General features: G+C 34.8%; 1 protein-coding gene across 1 annotated transcript; it reads left to right on the forward strand.

Annotated features, from left to right (window-relative positions):
* The first annotated feature begins 10,470 nt into the window (after positions 1–10,470).
* LOC141641477 (uncharacterized) lies at positions 10,471–13,057 on the forward strand. Its single transcript, XM_074450136.1, has 7 exons — positions 10,471–10,766; positions 10,996–11,097; positions 11,191–11,216; positions 11,377–11,599; positions 11,726–11,808; positions 11,994–12,136; positions 12,413–13,057. Exons 1-7 carry the CDS (start codon positions 10,471–10,473, stop codon positions 13,055–13,057), a joined length of 1,518 nt encoding a protein of 505 aa, XP_074306237.1.
* The last annotated feature ends 2,289 nt before the right edge of the window (positions 13,058–15,346 follow it).

Consider the following 15,346-nt stretch of genomic DNA (forward strand, 5'->3'; position numbering starts at 1 on the left):
TTCGGACTAAAATTAGCTAAACTTCGAATTTTCCAGTGGTTTTGGGTATGTTTTCAAATATATTATTTTTAGATGATCTGGAAATTTTCAGAATTTTTGGAGTTTTTATGCTCGAAATATGGATTTTTCATCATAAAAATCGAATTTAAATGAAAAATAGGTTAATATGAGATAAATTTCGAATCTGGTCATAGAAATTTAGTATGTTGTCACATGCAATTTTACAAGATGTGTGTAAAATAATAGGCTATAATGAAGTCTTCATGCATGATTTATGAATTTTTGATGAAAAATAGCATAAATAGTGACTTAATTAGTGAATAATTGCTAAAACATACTTCATGACTAAGGAAAAACGTCACATGTTGCATTTTATTATCTTTTTCAGATATAAAATTGAAAAATTGATGAATATAATTTTTCTCATGTTTTTATGATTATAATCGATAAATCCGATAAACCGCAACATAGTTTTTCCGATAATTTTTCGAAATTTTAACCTAAATTTTTGAACATTATGAGTGTCATGGTATTTTTCCAAAATGTTCACGAGTTTAAATTTCAAATTTTTGAATTTATTTGAAATTTTTTGTGGTTTATTTGAAGTTTATAGCATTTTATTGTAATTTTGAGTCCATTAATGAACAATTTTAAGAAATATAAGTTAATTGTTGTCATAAGTTAGTGGAGACTAATTTTGAGTCCTAAATTGGTTAGGGTAATTAACTTGTGCATAAATATGATTTTATGTAATTTATTGTGATTTTAAAAGGTTGAATCACGCAAATCCGTAAAAACCGATTAATATACGATATTGGCTCCTTAAAGGCGATTTAGTATAAAATTGGGCATGTTCATAAATATTATAATACTGCATTTTATTTATGATTGTCATAATTTTATTTTATGTAATTTTTGAATTATGTAATTTTACTTAGTATGACCTTAGTTTTTAATTGGTATTACCCGAAATGTATGGGAATATCGATTCGGTTGTAATTTATTGTGATCTCGTATCACCGTTTTGTAATTTAATAGATTTATTTTATTTTAATTACAAATGTATAATAGGAAATTATGTAATTTGTTATGTAATTTATTTATTCCGAAGTTCTTTGAAGACGGTGTCACTCAAGAAGACGATACATAAAGACGGTGTTACCTCGAGATGCGTGCCAAAACCAAAGTTCAAGGGACCAATGGAGTTGGTTTCCGAATATGTAATAGTTAATTAGATTTACTATTTTAGGAAGGCCATACTAGGATTTTATTTATGCTTTGCATTTTATTTATATGTTGCATGCATCGCTAAATCGCCATAACTAAAACATGCATTATCATTAAATCGAGTATATCGACCGTGTCAATTACAATTATCGTAGTTCACCGCTTTAGTTCACTTAAAACGTGATAGATAATAAATTGACATGACCTCTCGCTTAAATAAACAATTGAGACTTAGCCTTACCAAAAAGTAGAAACCATGAAAACCTATTTCGTGAGGGAGTGCACTCGGCCACACCGGGGTACAAACCTTGTTACGTAGGGAAAGTGGGTGATAAATGTCTATCCACCAAATTTATGTTAATGAAGGGTATTTCGGCACACCGTGCCCTAAGTTGATATGAATTTGGATCATGGACACATTTATTCGAAATTTGGGTTGAACTCAACGAAAGTATTCAAGACGATTTCCGGATGTGTTTCGGGCTAGAGATAAATATTAATGTAATTTTATCGACCAAGAGTTCTAAAAGTAGAATCGATTAAAGAGTTAATCCACCGAGTTATATTAATAAAGGGTATTTCGGCACACCGTGCCCCAAGTTAATATGAATTTGGATCTTGGAATCATTTATCATAGTTGGGTAGAGATCACTATGTAAATGCTTTACTTGTTATTTACAAGTATTATTATAACGATAAATATTTTGTTTTCATCATTCCGTTATCACATTGTTCTATTTCTTTACCTCAATTTATATACGATATCATTTCGATTTTGATTCAAATCTCCATTAAAACATCGTAACAAAAGACAAAATTTGGATTTTTCTTCTAAAAACCTCGTATTATCCATTGTAAGGATCTCTTGTAAAGAGTATAGATTAAAGTTATTCATTATCAAACAGGTTTTTGATTCTTGACTAACACATCTACTTACAATGGATTGTTTTTCATATACTTAATTGAATTAAGTATCTTGAAGCGATAAATTGTTTTGGTAATTAGATTTGTCAGAATTCGTAATTGACCAAAATAACGCAACCACTTCAATGGAAGTTTTAAGACTAAAACGATTGAATTGAAGAGTAGTCTTCATAAGATTCAACTTTGCTTCTCTAAGTAAAGATTCTTTGAAATGAGTGGGAGCATTCTCTTAAACTGTTAAGAAAAGAACGAAGTTCAAGAAGTAAAATTAGAATGGAATTGATACAAGGTAATGTTAAAAGTAACGTTATTGAGAATAACAATACTAAACCTATCAATCCCGACCGATAAAGTTTCCATTGTCTTAAATGTTGGACACTAGAAAGGAAACTACCCCAAGTTGTTAAAGAATAAGCAAGTTAGTTGTGGGACATCTAATAAGACTTAGTTCTTTATTTATTTGATTGACATAAATTTTGCTAGTACTACTTCGTCAATATTAGAAACCGGTGGTGGTTTACATCATTGTACTTGATACATAGGATGATTAGAATATGACGACTAGCAACAATGATATTGAGAGATAGAGTCATTGTGTAATCAATCTAGTTTTGGGTTTATAGTTGTACTTAATTATGACTATTAAGTGCATAAACTCTAAATAAGAATATAAACTTGTTAAGATACAAAAGAGGTTTCACTTTTGTGACCCTATACACCACGATTTGATGTATGGCTAGCCCATTATCAAGGTGATTATATTCTAAACCAAACTAGAATGATATATCATGTGGATGATGCAAGACTCAAATTGGTAACCCAAGATTAAACCTTAGATTCTGGAATGATGAACGCAAAGAGTTATCGAGTACTCTTGAAACCATTAGATCTTATGGTATATGCGTATCTTGTATTCAAAGCAAGATGTCTCGTGCCTTTTGGTTGAAAAGGAGATCGAGGTTGTAAATCATTGATCCAAAATAGGTTGATCATTTTCTTTTACCAACGATTTAAGTTGACGCTAAAATGTTCACTTAATAAGGTAAATAGAGAAATCTTTGAAGAAGTTCAAAGTGTTCAAAGAATCACGATTTAGTCGTGATGGGATTATCAAAGTGAAGACTTTGATATAAGCCAAAGGAAATATGATATAGTATCACAAATTAATCTCTCTTAGCACGCATTATGGAATAATGTGTGGTTGGATAAGAAATCAAACGCTATTCGATATGGTTTGGACTTCAATCAAGTTACTTTGAGTTACTTGATTCTTTTGGGGATTTTATCATTTTGTCTAAATTATTTTTCCACTAAATCTAAAACAAATCATATGAAGTGGTAGGGTACCATGTTTGTAAGTTTTCACAAGAAACAAATGCTCATTTTTCCCTTTCAATTATCACGAGTACGACGGGTTTGCGGCTCGTGAAGCTTTCTTTATAAAATACAAGTTTATTTCTAGAAGACAGAGTGGGAGAAATTATTCAAGAGCCACAAAGAATGCCACAAAGAATGTTATGTCGCAAGAAACTGGTCTTTCTTGGCTACATGAGACGTTTTGTGTAAGACGTTGTTTCTTCAAAACCTAGGAGGTTAAAGTCATCACTTGTTGAAAATGATGAATTAGTGTTACTTTTAGAAAGTAAAGAGCTTGCAACTTACAAAGAAATTGTTTGATTCAAGTTGATTACTTCTAGAAAGTAATGAACATATGACTTATATGAGAGTGTTTAAGTCACAACTCAATACAAGGCTTAGTGCCATGAAAATCCGAAATAAAAGGCTTGATTAGTGACAAAGGGTTTTGCACTAATAAAGAGAGAGTTCAAAACTTGATTGGTAGCAAAGGGTTTTGCACTAGTTGAAATGCTTAAATCTATTTGGATCTTCTTAGGGACCGTGTTTCATTATGATGATATACATATAGCAAGTGAGTCTAAAACCCACTTCTTCAATTTGAAGGAATGTATTCAATACATGCCTTGAGTTTTGTAGATTCTTGCAATCCTAAGATAATGTGAAACTTATATATTAAGAGAGGGTCTTAAGTAGGACATCAATGAGTTGTAATCAACATTTTGATCATGTGATAAAACTTTTCTCAATAGGTTGAGAAGTTGTGATTATACATGGAGTTTAGTGGGAGTTACGAAAATTTTAATTAGTCTTATATGTGGATGAGACATTGATCATTGGGAATGATTTAAGACTTTTGGAGTATAATAATACATCTTGAATATCCGGTTTTATGGAGATAAATCCACATGATATTAACGTCAAATAAGAAGTCTTATGTTGATAAGATTCATGACTAGTTTAATCAAATTGAACATATTTGATTGATTACATTTGCTTCCGCTGCCGAATCAATTAAATAGGAAATGATGTATAAACACTTCATATACTTTGAGTATGATGAATTGTTTCAAATCGAATTTAAGTAAGAGTTACCAAGTAAGCCATAAAGATTACCCTTAAGTGCTTGCAGAAGCATTAAGGATGTAATGCAAAGTGTTTTTGATGCAATTATGTGTAAGGGTGTTACACAAATGACAATTGACAATTGAGATTGCGCATGGTTTTCGACAAAACCATAATCAAAACACATTAGGATGGTTAAGCTACCATTGTGGCTACGTTATTTAAGAAATAGATTTTCTAGAATCGTTCTAGGCAATAAAGAACAATGAGAAATATTTACAACGGAAATTGAGTACACTTGCAATCATGGGATGTGCAAGAGGGATGAGTTCCGCACACTGTGAAAACAGTGGGAGCTATTTTAAGGCAAGAAAGCCTATGTCTAAATTGGATCTAGACACGTACTCAGAAAGTTTTGTAATGCAAATGTATATATTACGAGAGAAAAACAAGTATGTAGCAAGGTTGAGCAGGGAGTTGCTAAAACCTACTTATCAAGGCCTATTCATAGGCTAAACATGATGAGTCATGTCATTTCAATTGAATTGAAATGAACAACTACATACAAGATCAAATTAGATTATAGAATATGAAATAGTAATCAGGAATTGACTATTCATATGTGATAATCGCATTTGTCGTTCGAGTTTTTACTTTAAAAACTCTCTTCTTGTACTTTGTTACATCCAAACGGGTTGTAGAGACAATATTGAACCCCGTTAAAGTGAACCCGGATTAACATGGTATTCGCCCATAGTCACTTGTATGAGGTGACGCCTCGAAGTGACTAGAATGTGATTCGATTGATGGCAAGTTCAAGTGCCATAGAGTCATGTGAGATGACTAGTTGATCACATAGGCAGACTGTTAGGAACACTTTGTCGGGCGGTGACCGCTTATAGAGTTCTGGCAAATTTATATAGCCTGGTCGTGGCGAGAGCTACTATAGTATTCTAATGAGTCGATTCTTTTGACTAAAGACCGTTCACTTAAGGTGGCACAGTTTCAGATTAACTTTGATTTATGTTACTACGACCTTCGTAAATGGGGTCAAACGGGCATATTTTGGGTTATGATGGCTGTGGCTAGTCGAAGGGAATGAGTGCGATAGGAATTGTCCACCCCCTTGTCAGGGTTAAAACAATATCTCAGGGCCACTCGAGGAGTAATGAACTGAAAATGTGTGGCCACGCTCGGAAGGTATCTATGGTAGATAAATTCCGGTCAATCAGTTATTCTCCAGATCGAGGAAACCACTTTCGATATGATCACTTGCAAGTACGACCCGAAAGACACCTTGCATTGAGTGGGAGATAATAATAGGACAAGAGAATTGGTGACGCACACTTGTCGAGGACAAGTGGGAGATTGTTGGAATATGTGTCCTCCGACAATAATGCGATCACAATTGTCGATCATATTGATCACATGTTTAAATCTCATTTTAAGAATACGTAAGGGATGATTCATTTTATAGTCAACTGATCAACATTAATCGGTAACGATTGGCTTGCTAGAGTTTGATGTTACTGTCGTGGGACGGTGGTGGTCAGTTGATCCCTTAAGGTCACACCTAAAGAATGATGCCCTTATCTATAAATTTGATTAATTGTATGATGGTGCAAGTTGATCAATTCCTTAAAATTGAACAATTCGATTTGTGAGAGAGAATAATTATCTTATTGTAATGAGATTAAATAAGATTTATTTTAGTAATAAAATGCTTTGTTACTAAAATTGTTTATTGTTTGAGAAACAATAGAGATAAGAATGAATGGTTAATTATAATTACAAGATGTTGTGAATTATAATTACATGACCCATTTCATTTATGTGATCAAGTATCACTAGTCAATTTATTGGATATAATTTAATTAATTCATAAAATGATATTTATGTGATAAATATGCATTAAATTAATTAATAACATGTATCATACTACATGTGACATATTGTGTGACAATTGACAAATTGACAAAATAAAATGGTGGTCCATATTATGAGTAAACCGAAATGGAGGAGGAGTTAGTGGGTTGTGGTTATTTTATTTTATGTGATAAAAATAAAACAATGATGCCTACACCTAATAGCCTTACACCTATTCTTACACATTTATTTCTTGTGAAGACAAAAAGTGGAAAGTAGATGCCCTATACTCCATTCCAACCGTGAACCCTCCACTATGAAGAGGATTTTATTTCTCTTATTATTCATTCTAATATAACACATGCAAAAGTTTATGAATTATTCTCTCTTCTCTCTCTTTAATCTTCATCAAAACATGAGATTTTTTATTCAAATTGTTCATAAAAGATTACTAAAATTATTAGTGTAATATATGAGTGTTAGTAATCAATTTTAAGGTAAACTACTAAACTAATATCTAGCTAATATTATTTAGTGGGGATAAGGGATAATCTTGGGTGCAATCAAGAGGAGAATCTCTACTTTGGGATTTTTGGAGGATCATCCTTATTTTTATTGTAGCTCAAGAACTAACAAGAAGGAGATCTTGTTGGTGCCCATAAAACCAAAATTTAGATGGTGAGAAATCGATTTTCTTATCTCTTCTTATTTAGTTTGCATGCATAAGATTGTAATTAATTTCATGACTAAATTAATTAGAACATTTATGAATATGTTGAGTATAATGAGATATAGATTTCCAACAGGGTCAACCCGTTAGGTTGGGTTGGGTTAGGTTAACCCATGTTGGGTTGGGTTAGGTCAATCCACTTTGGGTTGGGATTGGGATAGGTCAACTTGGGTTGGGTTGGGTGAGATCAACCCGTTGGATTGAGTTGGGTTGGGTTAGGTCAATCCATGTGATGTTGGGTTGGGTTAGGTCACATTAGGTTGGGTTGGGTCAGGGTAAACCCATGATGGGTTGTGTCGGGTTAACCCATGTTGGATTTGGGTCAAGTCAGGTTTGAATAATCAGGTTGAACTGATTTGGGATGGTCATGTCAAGACAGGTTGGGTTGGGTTGGGTCAGGTGAATCAATGTCAAATCCCCGAGAACCGCTATTATATCTGATATTACGAACGGTACTCCTTTTTTTTGTTAATATTTTAATACATATATTAAATATTTTCAATATTTATTTTTATCATTTTTCATTTGTTGTTTTAAAATTTTTTTAATACGCCATTACCAATTGTGAAAATTTCAGTTTCTCATACCCCATGTCATCGAAGCAGAAGAACAAACGCAAGTGAACAGATAGTGATTAAAACCCCGCCAAGTAATGTTTCTAAGGATCCTACTCCATCATATGCCAACACTCTTATTTTAACGCCTAATCAGATACGGGTGAGAACGGCAAGAGAAAAAAGACAGTCGCGATTCTCTAAGAAACGTGCTGGTAATGATCAAAATGACGTTTCTCAAACTACTCTTAATTGTACACCAGTAACCTCCAACATGACAGGTATATATCTATCTATATTTAATTTTTTACTTTTAATATTTATTAACGTTCATGAAAATCTTAATTTTTATTAAAAACGTTGTGTAGAACTTATATGTAGTCCGACCGATGTTGTTGAGCGCTTAGTGAGAGATCTATGTGCTGAATATGATGAAGCTTTCAGTGAACTGAATCCGTCTGTAAATTGAATTGACCAATCACCCGGTAGTTGTGTTTTTAATGCATCCTATTCACATGGAGAATCTTCGAGAACTCAGCAAAATACTTCCGTCGCGTTAAATAATGATGGTTAGTTCATTCATGACTTTCTATTTGTTAATTAGAATTTCAAAATGCTTTTGTTATTGTTGTCTAATTTTTATGTCTCACTTTCTGATTTTTTTTTTTTTTTTTAAAATGCTTAGCATCGGAAGGATATTGGGACCGTAGAGATGCAGAATATGAGTGTGAGAAATGTCATGCGTTGATGTGGTTTGAGGAGAGAAAAGATAAAAGACGTGGTACAAGTAAGTTCTCACTCCGTTGTTCTGATGGAAAAGTTGAACTCCCATTTCTACAGCAACCGCCTGAACTTCTAAAGTCGTTCTTGACCGGTCAGCATCGATTTAGCAAGCATTATAGGGAAAACATTAGAGCTTATAACTCGATGTTCTCCTTCACTTATATGGGCGGTAAAATCGATCATTCCATCAATCAAGGTAGAGGATCGTACACCTTTAGGATGGGAGGTCAAAATTGTCATCGGATAGAGACTTTGGTACCGACCGGAGATGCAAGGCCTAAGTTCTGTCAACTTTACATATATGACACGGAAGGGGAAGTTCACAATCGAAAGAATGCCATTAGGTAAAAATATTTTCTTTCTGTAATAATTCTTTTTTGTATAATATTTTTTTCCTAGGGAATAATTTTATTTTAAATTGCAGTCCAGGGGATCCATCAAGGTTCAACGATGAGTTAATACAATTGTTGGAAAATATGATTGACTGTCACAATACAATTGCAAAGACATTTAGGATGGTTAGGGATAGACTGATTGTGAATATAGACAGAGAAGTGAGTATCAAACTTATTTCAAGGAGATCAAGTGATGGAAGAACTTACAATCTTCCAACAATTTCGAAGGTAGCGACTTTAATTGAGGGAGATATTGGTCCACATATGGAGAAACGAAATATTATTGTCAGAAGGTCGTGCGGTGGTTTACAACGGATATCTGAGTTGCACCCTTTATACACCCCCCCTACAATATCCTTTGTTAATTCCATCCGGAGAAGATGGGTATAGGCTCGGTATCTTACATAGTGCATCTTCTATTGGTGTTAGCATAGGTGACCAACCACGTGAAGAAACGTGCAGGGAGTGGTTTGCTTATCATCTTCTAGAGAGACCACCTGATGTTGAATTTCCAACGGTCTTATTATCTGGTAAGGCATTCCACCAATTTTTAGTTGATTGTTATATGCTGGTCAAATCGCACAGGCTCAATTTCATTCGTTTTAACGAAGATCGACTTCGAGTTGATAATTATAAGAACCTCTCAAATGCTGTTGGAAGAGGAGACGTCGAGCCATCTTCGGCGGGTACTCGGTTTATCGTGCCTGCTTCTTTCCCCAGAGGTGACAAGTGGAAAAAAGCCAATTTCCTTGATATCATGACTATTTGTAAGTGGTTTGGTTATCCCGATTTATTCATCACTTTCAGCTGTAATCCAAAGTGGCCGGAAATAGTACGATTTGTTTCTAAAAGAGACTTGCGACCCGAGGACCATCTAGATATTGTGTGTCGTGTCTATAAAATGAAGCTCGATGAGTTGATTAGGGACTTAAAGGATCGACATATTTTTGGAAGAGCGAGAGGAGGTACTACCAATTGCTAATCTTTTAACTTAATATATCATTTATGACATAGCATTATTGTACAAAAATCTAATGACATTTATTTACGTTTGTTTGCAGTCGTCTATACTATTGAATTTCAAAAACGTGGACTCCCTCATGCCCATATAGTATTGTTCCTACATCGGGAGGACAAATTCCCTACAGTCGCAGATGTCGACAAAATTATTTCTGCGGAGATTCCTGATCCGACTACAGATCCCGTCTTACATAGTGTTGTTTGAGAGTATATGCTTTATGGGCCGTGTGGTAAAGCAAAGCCCTCATCACCGTGTATGGTCGGAGACAAGTGCTCAAAATATTACCCAAAGCCTTGGACCGAAAGAACAACGGGTTGACGGTGTTGGGTACCCTATATACAAGAGAAGCAAGAAAGGAGTTACGGTGATTAAAGATGATGTGCCCCTGAGAAATGATTTTATGTGCCCCTGAGAAATGATTTTGTCATTCCATATAACTCTCAGTTGTAGTTGAAATATCGGGCTCATATCAATATTGAATGGTGTGATCAATCTAGATCCATAAAGTACCTATTTAGGTACATTAACAAGGGCTCTGATCGAGTTACCATGCATTCGTCTTACACACGTCGTAATGAGGAGGACCCTGGTCGATTTGATGAGATTAAGAGGTTTTACGATTGCCGATATCTCTCTGCATGTGAAGCCGCTTGGAGAATATTTGGGTTTGATATCCACTACAGAACTCCTGCTGTTGAAAGGCTACAATACCATCTTCCAGACGAGCAATCTATTGTGTTTCAAGATGATGATTGGGTTGATGAGGTGGTAGAAAATACGTCGCTTGGGGTGTCACAATTTCTTAATTGGATGGGCTGTAATATTCGACAGTACGAGAGATGCAGGTTGCTAAAGAATTATTATACTGTGAATTTCTAACCAAATTTATTTGGAAAAAGAAAGTTCGTGAATGGAGCCTTAGGAAAAAAAAGGATTTACAATTGGTAGGTTGGTTCACGTTCCGCCGTAATGTGGTGAGTTGTATTTCATGAGAGTACTATTGAATCACGTTAAGGGACCAAAATGTTTTGAGGATATTAGGACTGTGAACGATTTTGTTCATCCGACATTTAGCGAAGCATGTTATGCATTGGGTTTACTTGGTGATGATCGAGAGTATATTGCAACTATCAAAGAAGCAGCTGATTGGGGGTCTGGTTTCTACTTGAGAAATCTGTTCGCGACGTTATTATTTTGTGGCACTTTGTCTATGCCGAGCAGAGTCTGGGACGAAACTTGGTAACTGCTATCGGACAACATCCTTCATAGGCAACGCACTGTTCTTAACAATCAAGGTGTGTCTTTACTTAATAGTAAACATTTACCGCTATTTTAATTAGAACAACTTTAAAACAATTCTCCATATTTCACATTCTTAGCTTCATCTATTCCATGCATTTATTGTTGCAGTATATAAAATTACATAGATAATATTGCAACTTTTTTTAACCACAGATTTACAGCTTACCGATGAAGAGTTGCAAAATTATGCACTTATTGATATTGAAAATTCTCTTCAAATAAATGGTAGTTCACTTCGTCGATTTGAGGGAATGTCATTCCCAGACATGTCTGCAACGGCACATCATCGAAATAGTTTAGTCATGGATGCGTTGTCGTACGATAGACAGTCCTTGAGTGAAGAACATGAGATTCAGCTATCTTCAATGACTGACGAGTAGAGGTTGGTGTATAATGAAATTATGGAAGCTGCTTTAAATAAGAAAGGAGGGGTGTTCTTCGTTTATGGATATGGTGGAACTGGGAAAACGTTCCTTTGAAGAGCTTTGTGTGTCGGTTTCAGAAATAAGGGCGATATTGTTGTGGCTATTTCGTCAAGTGGAATTGCAGCAACTTTGATACCAGGTGGTGTAACAGCTCATCCAGGTTTGGAATTTCCATTAATGTAACGGAGGACTCCATCTGATCTCAAATTAAGCCCGGTAGTGATTTAACTGAACTTTTGATACGTGCTAAACTCATAATATGGGATGAAGTACCGATGACTCATAGGCATTGCTTTGAGGCCCTTGATAAAAGTTTAAAAGATGTAATGCGTCTTTTGCACGTAGGAAATGCTGAACTGCAGTTTGGTGGGAAAGTTGTGGTATTCGGGGGTGATTTTAAACAGACATTACCGGTTGTTTCGAAAGGAAGTAGAACAGATGTTGTGGATGCATCCCTGTGTTCATCGTATTTGTGGTCTTTCTGCAATGTATATATTTCTTTTTTTAAATATGAATATTACTGTTTTATGTGACTCTTACTTAAATGATTATTGTCGTACTGCATTCAAATGATATAAAACGTATACCACGTATAGGTTCTTAGATTGATCAAAAATATGTGATTGCAAGTTGGTAGTTCAACCGACAATGTTGAGGAGTTACGAAAATTCTCTGAATGGCTCTTGGAGATTGGAGATGGTATAGCAGGCGGTGAAAATGATGGAGAAGTTGATCTAGAATTACTAGCCGACTTACTCATTTAGGATGTGACAAATCCTATTAAGACATTAGTAGATGTCACTTATCCGGATCTACTTGCACAATTGTGGAATCCGGAATATCTCCAACAAAGGGCATTCCTCGCCCTTACTCACGAGATTGTTGAATCAGTAAATGAATATGTTTTGTCGCTTATTAAAAAGGATGAGAGAATTTATTTAAGCTCCGATGAGGTGTGTACTGATGACAGAGATACAGGTGACAGTGACATTCACTCTACTGAATTCCTCAACAGTATCAAATGTGTCGGACTCCCGAATCACCAATTGAAGTTGAAGGTCGGTGCTATGGTGATGCTTCTGCGAAACATTGATCAATCACGTGGGTTGTGTAACGGTACGAGACTAATTGTGACTGATCAGAGGGCACGCGTGATAAGATGTACTGTCTTAACTGGTAGTCATAAAGGTGATAGAGTGCATATTGCTCGACTCTTACTCCATTGGACACCAATTGATTTCCAGTACGTCCATCGCTGTTTGTTTTGCAATGACGATAAACAAGAGTCAAGGGAAGTCTTTATCTCAGGTCAACATCTATCTTCCAAGACCAGTGTTCAGTCATGGCCAGCTTTATGTCGCACTTTCCAGGGTCACCCGAAAAGAAGGCTTGAAAAATCTAATTTGTGACTCAGATATGCGTACTTCTACAACGACTACTAATGTAGTGTATCATGAAAATTTTCAATTTTTAGAATAACTTGCATATGTTAAAGTTGATTATTAAATTATATTTCTTTTATCCGGATGTAATGTTTTTTATGTATGCAATTTTTATTTACAAGAGTAGATTACGTTATTTCCTTATAAACCAGTGCATGTGAACACGTATTTGTAACAAATTTAAACATTAATTATGTACATCGTTGATTTAGACCAATTAGATAAGTACAATAGAAATGCAAAAAAAAGGGACGTGCTATTTCCTACACAACATTTTACTAAATCCTACACAATTTTCCGACTTTTTCCAACTTTGCCCCTTTAATTGTTATCCGCAAAAACCAAACTTAGAGAGAGATTGAAGAGGTCCATGAAATTGACTCACCAACTGCGCTACCAGCCAACCACCCCCTCACCCACCCCAACCCACCATGGTCGTCCCTCACCGACTGGCGATGACCACCCGCTCCACTGCACAAATATGTCTGAAAACGGAGAATGAATCGTGGAAATGTGATGGTGCTTCAAGCAAATAACGATGCCGATGTTCAATTATCTTAATTAATGAGGCTCCCACTCTTCAATTGTCTTAATTAATGGGGACACACACTTCTTTTTTTGGGTTGAGCGTAGTTTTGATATCAACATATCCCAAAAATGAAGGACCAAATACAAGGGTTTCAACTTTTCAACTTCCCCTAATTTGACATAAATTGACGCAGAGAGAGAAGCGTTTGGCGATGTAAGGCTTCAATTAATAGTGGTGGAGAAGTGATTGTCGCAGGTCGGTGGCGCCTGACCACGCTGGTGGGGGTGGGGGTGGTCGATGTAGGGTTTGGGGGTTAGGTTTAAATTTTTGTTTTTTTTTCGCGTGTAGGAAATGAGAAGGGCAAAGTTGGAAAAAGTCAAAATTTTTGTGTGGGATTGAGTAAAATATGTGTAGGATTTAGCAATTACGAAAAAAAATATACATTCAAAACCATTAATACCGGCCCAAATACATACCCGTGCAATTTTGCACGGATTTAAAACTAGTTAAAGATTTAATCAATTATATGGAAAGAAAATAAGTACAAAATTTCCCAGGCATACATGCAAACTAGGGTCGCTTAAAACCCAATTCAACCAAAATAAATCCTCGAGTGCTAACACCAAATATGTACAACAAGATTAAGGGAATTCCACGTCATGAACCTTAACAATGATTTTGTATCTTTTAGTTCGAATTTCCAATCATATTAACAGATATATGCTGTCATTGTTCGTTTTAGGGTGAGATTATCAATAAGACTCTCCTAAGTCTTAAGACTCTGCCAAATCATCTTTTCACTAATTTTTATTATTTTTTTATTATTCAGATCCACCTCAGACCTCACCCCATACTTTATACATTATCCATCAGACTCACCTCAGACTATACTTTTCCACTTTACTTCTTTTTTTCACAAAAAGGAAATGACACATATGATTAACTCACTAGTCAATTTTCCTTTACGGTGGGGTCAAAACTCACCCAAAGTCTTAAGTTGAGTCTTGGATTTCCAAGACTCAACTTAAAACTTTGTTAAAACTTTGGTATACTAGTTGAAAAGCCCGTGCGATGCACGGGGCTCCTATTAGGATCATCTGTATAAATATAGTCTATAGTTGACAAAAGAAGTTCAATTATGTTTAATAATTGATATACAAAAGTTCGTGGTTGGTCTAGTTGATCATAAATGAACTATTAGTGCTTTTAGTATAGAAGTTTTGTCATTTAATAGTGTTATCATTTCAGTTGTTAAACATCAAGTAATATAGTAAAAGTATGTAATTAGTTCTTCATTATTGTTATAGGTATCACTTTTTATCTAAATACAATAGTAATCTCCATAAACATAGTGCAGCTTACCAAAACAAATAAACGGCCCTTAATAAATGAGACATGCCTTTATGAGTTTTGCAAATTATTTTAACCAATAACAACTACGTAAAACTAAATGGTATTAAGTAAAGGAACATGTATCATAATTATCTATATTTAGTGTGTTTAGAAAAAAATGTTAGATCTCCGGCCTATAGCATAAGTTTACCTTGACTATCTACAGTTAAGAGAGTGTTTTGCTCTTTATATACTTCTCGTAAAATCAATTCCATACTGAATTCCAATAAAATTAATAGCCTCTAGACAACAGTACAAAAATATATGTGATTCTATTACATATGATGCATGAGGCTTCCATTAGGATCATCTTTAACAATATGCATGTTAAATGT

This window comes from Silene latifolia, chromosome 1, assembly GCF_048544455.1.
Source record: "Silene latifolia isolate original U9 population chromosome 1, ASM4854445v1, whole genome shotgun sequence".
Lineage (NCBI taxonomy): Eukaryota > Viridiplantae > Streptophyta > Magnoliopsida > Caryophyllales > Caryophyllaceae > Silene > Silene latifolia.

Bases quoted from the DNA above. Each gene is read 5' to 3' on its own strand.
- LOC141641477 (XM_074450136.1), top strand. From the start codon at position 10,471: ATGCATTCGTCTTACACACGTCGTAATGAGGAGGACCCTGGTCGATTT. The intron at 11,600-11,725 runs GTAGAGGTTGGT...TGTCGGTTTCAG, and splicing joins CTATCTTCAATGACTGACGA to AAATAAGGGCGATATTGTTG. The intron at 11,809-11,993 runs GTTTGGAATTTC...TTTTGCACGTAG, and splicing joins TGGTGTAACAGCTCATCCAG to GAAATGCTGAACTGCAGTTT.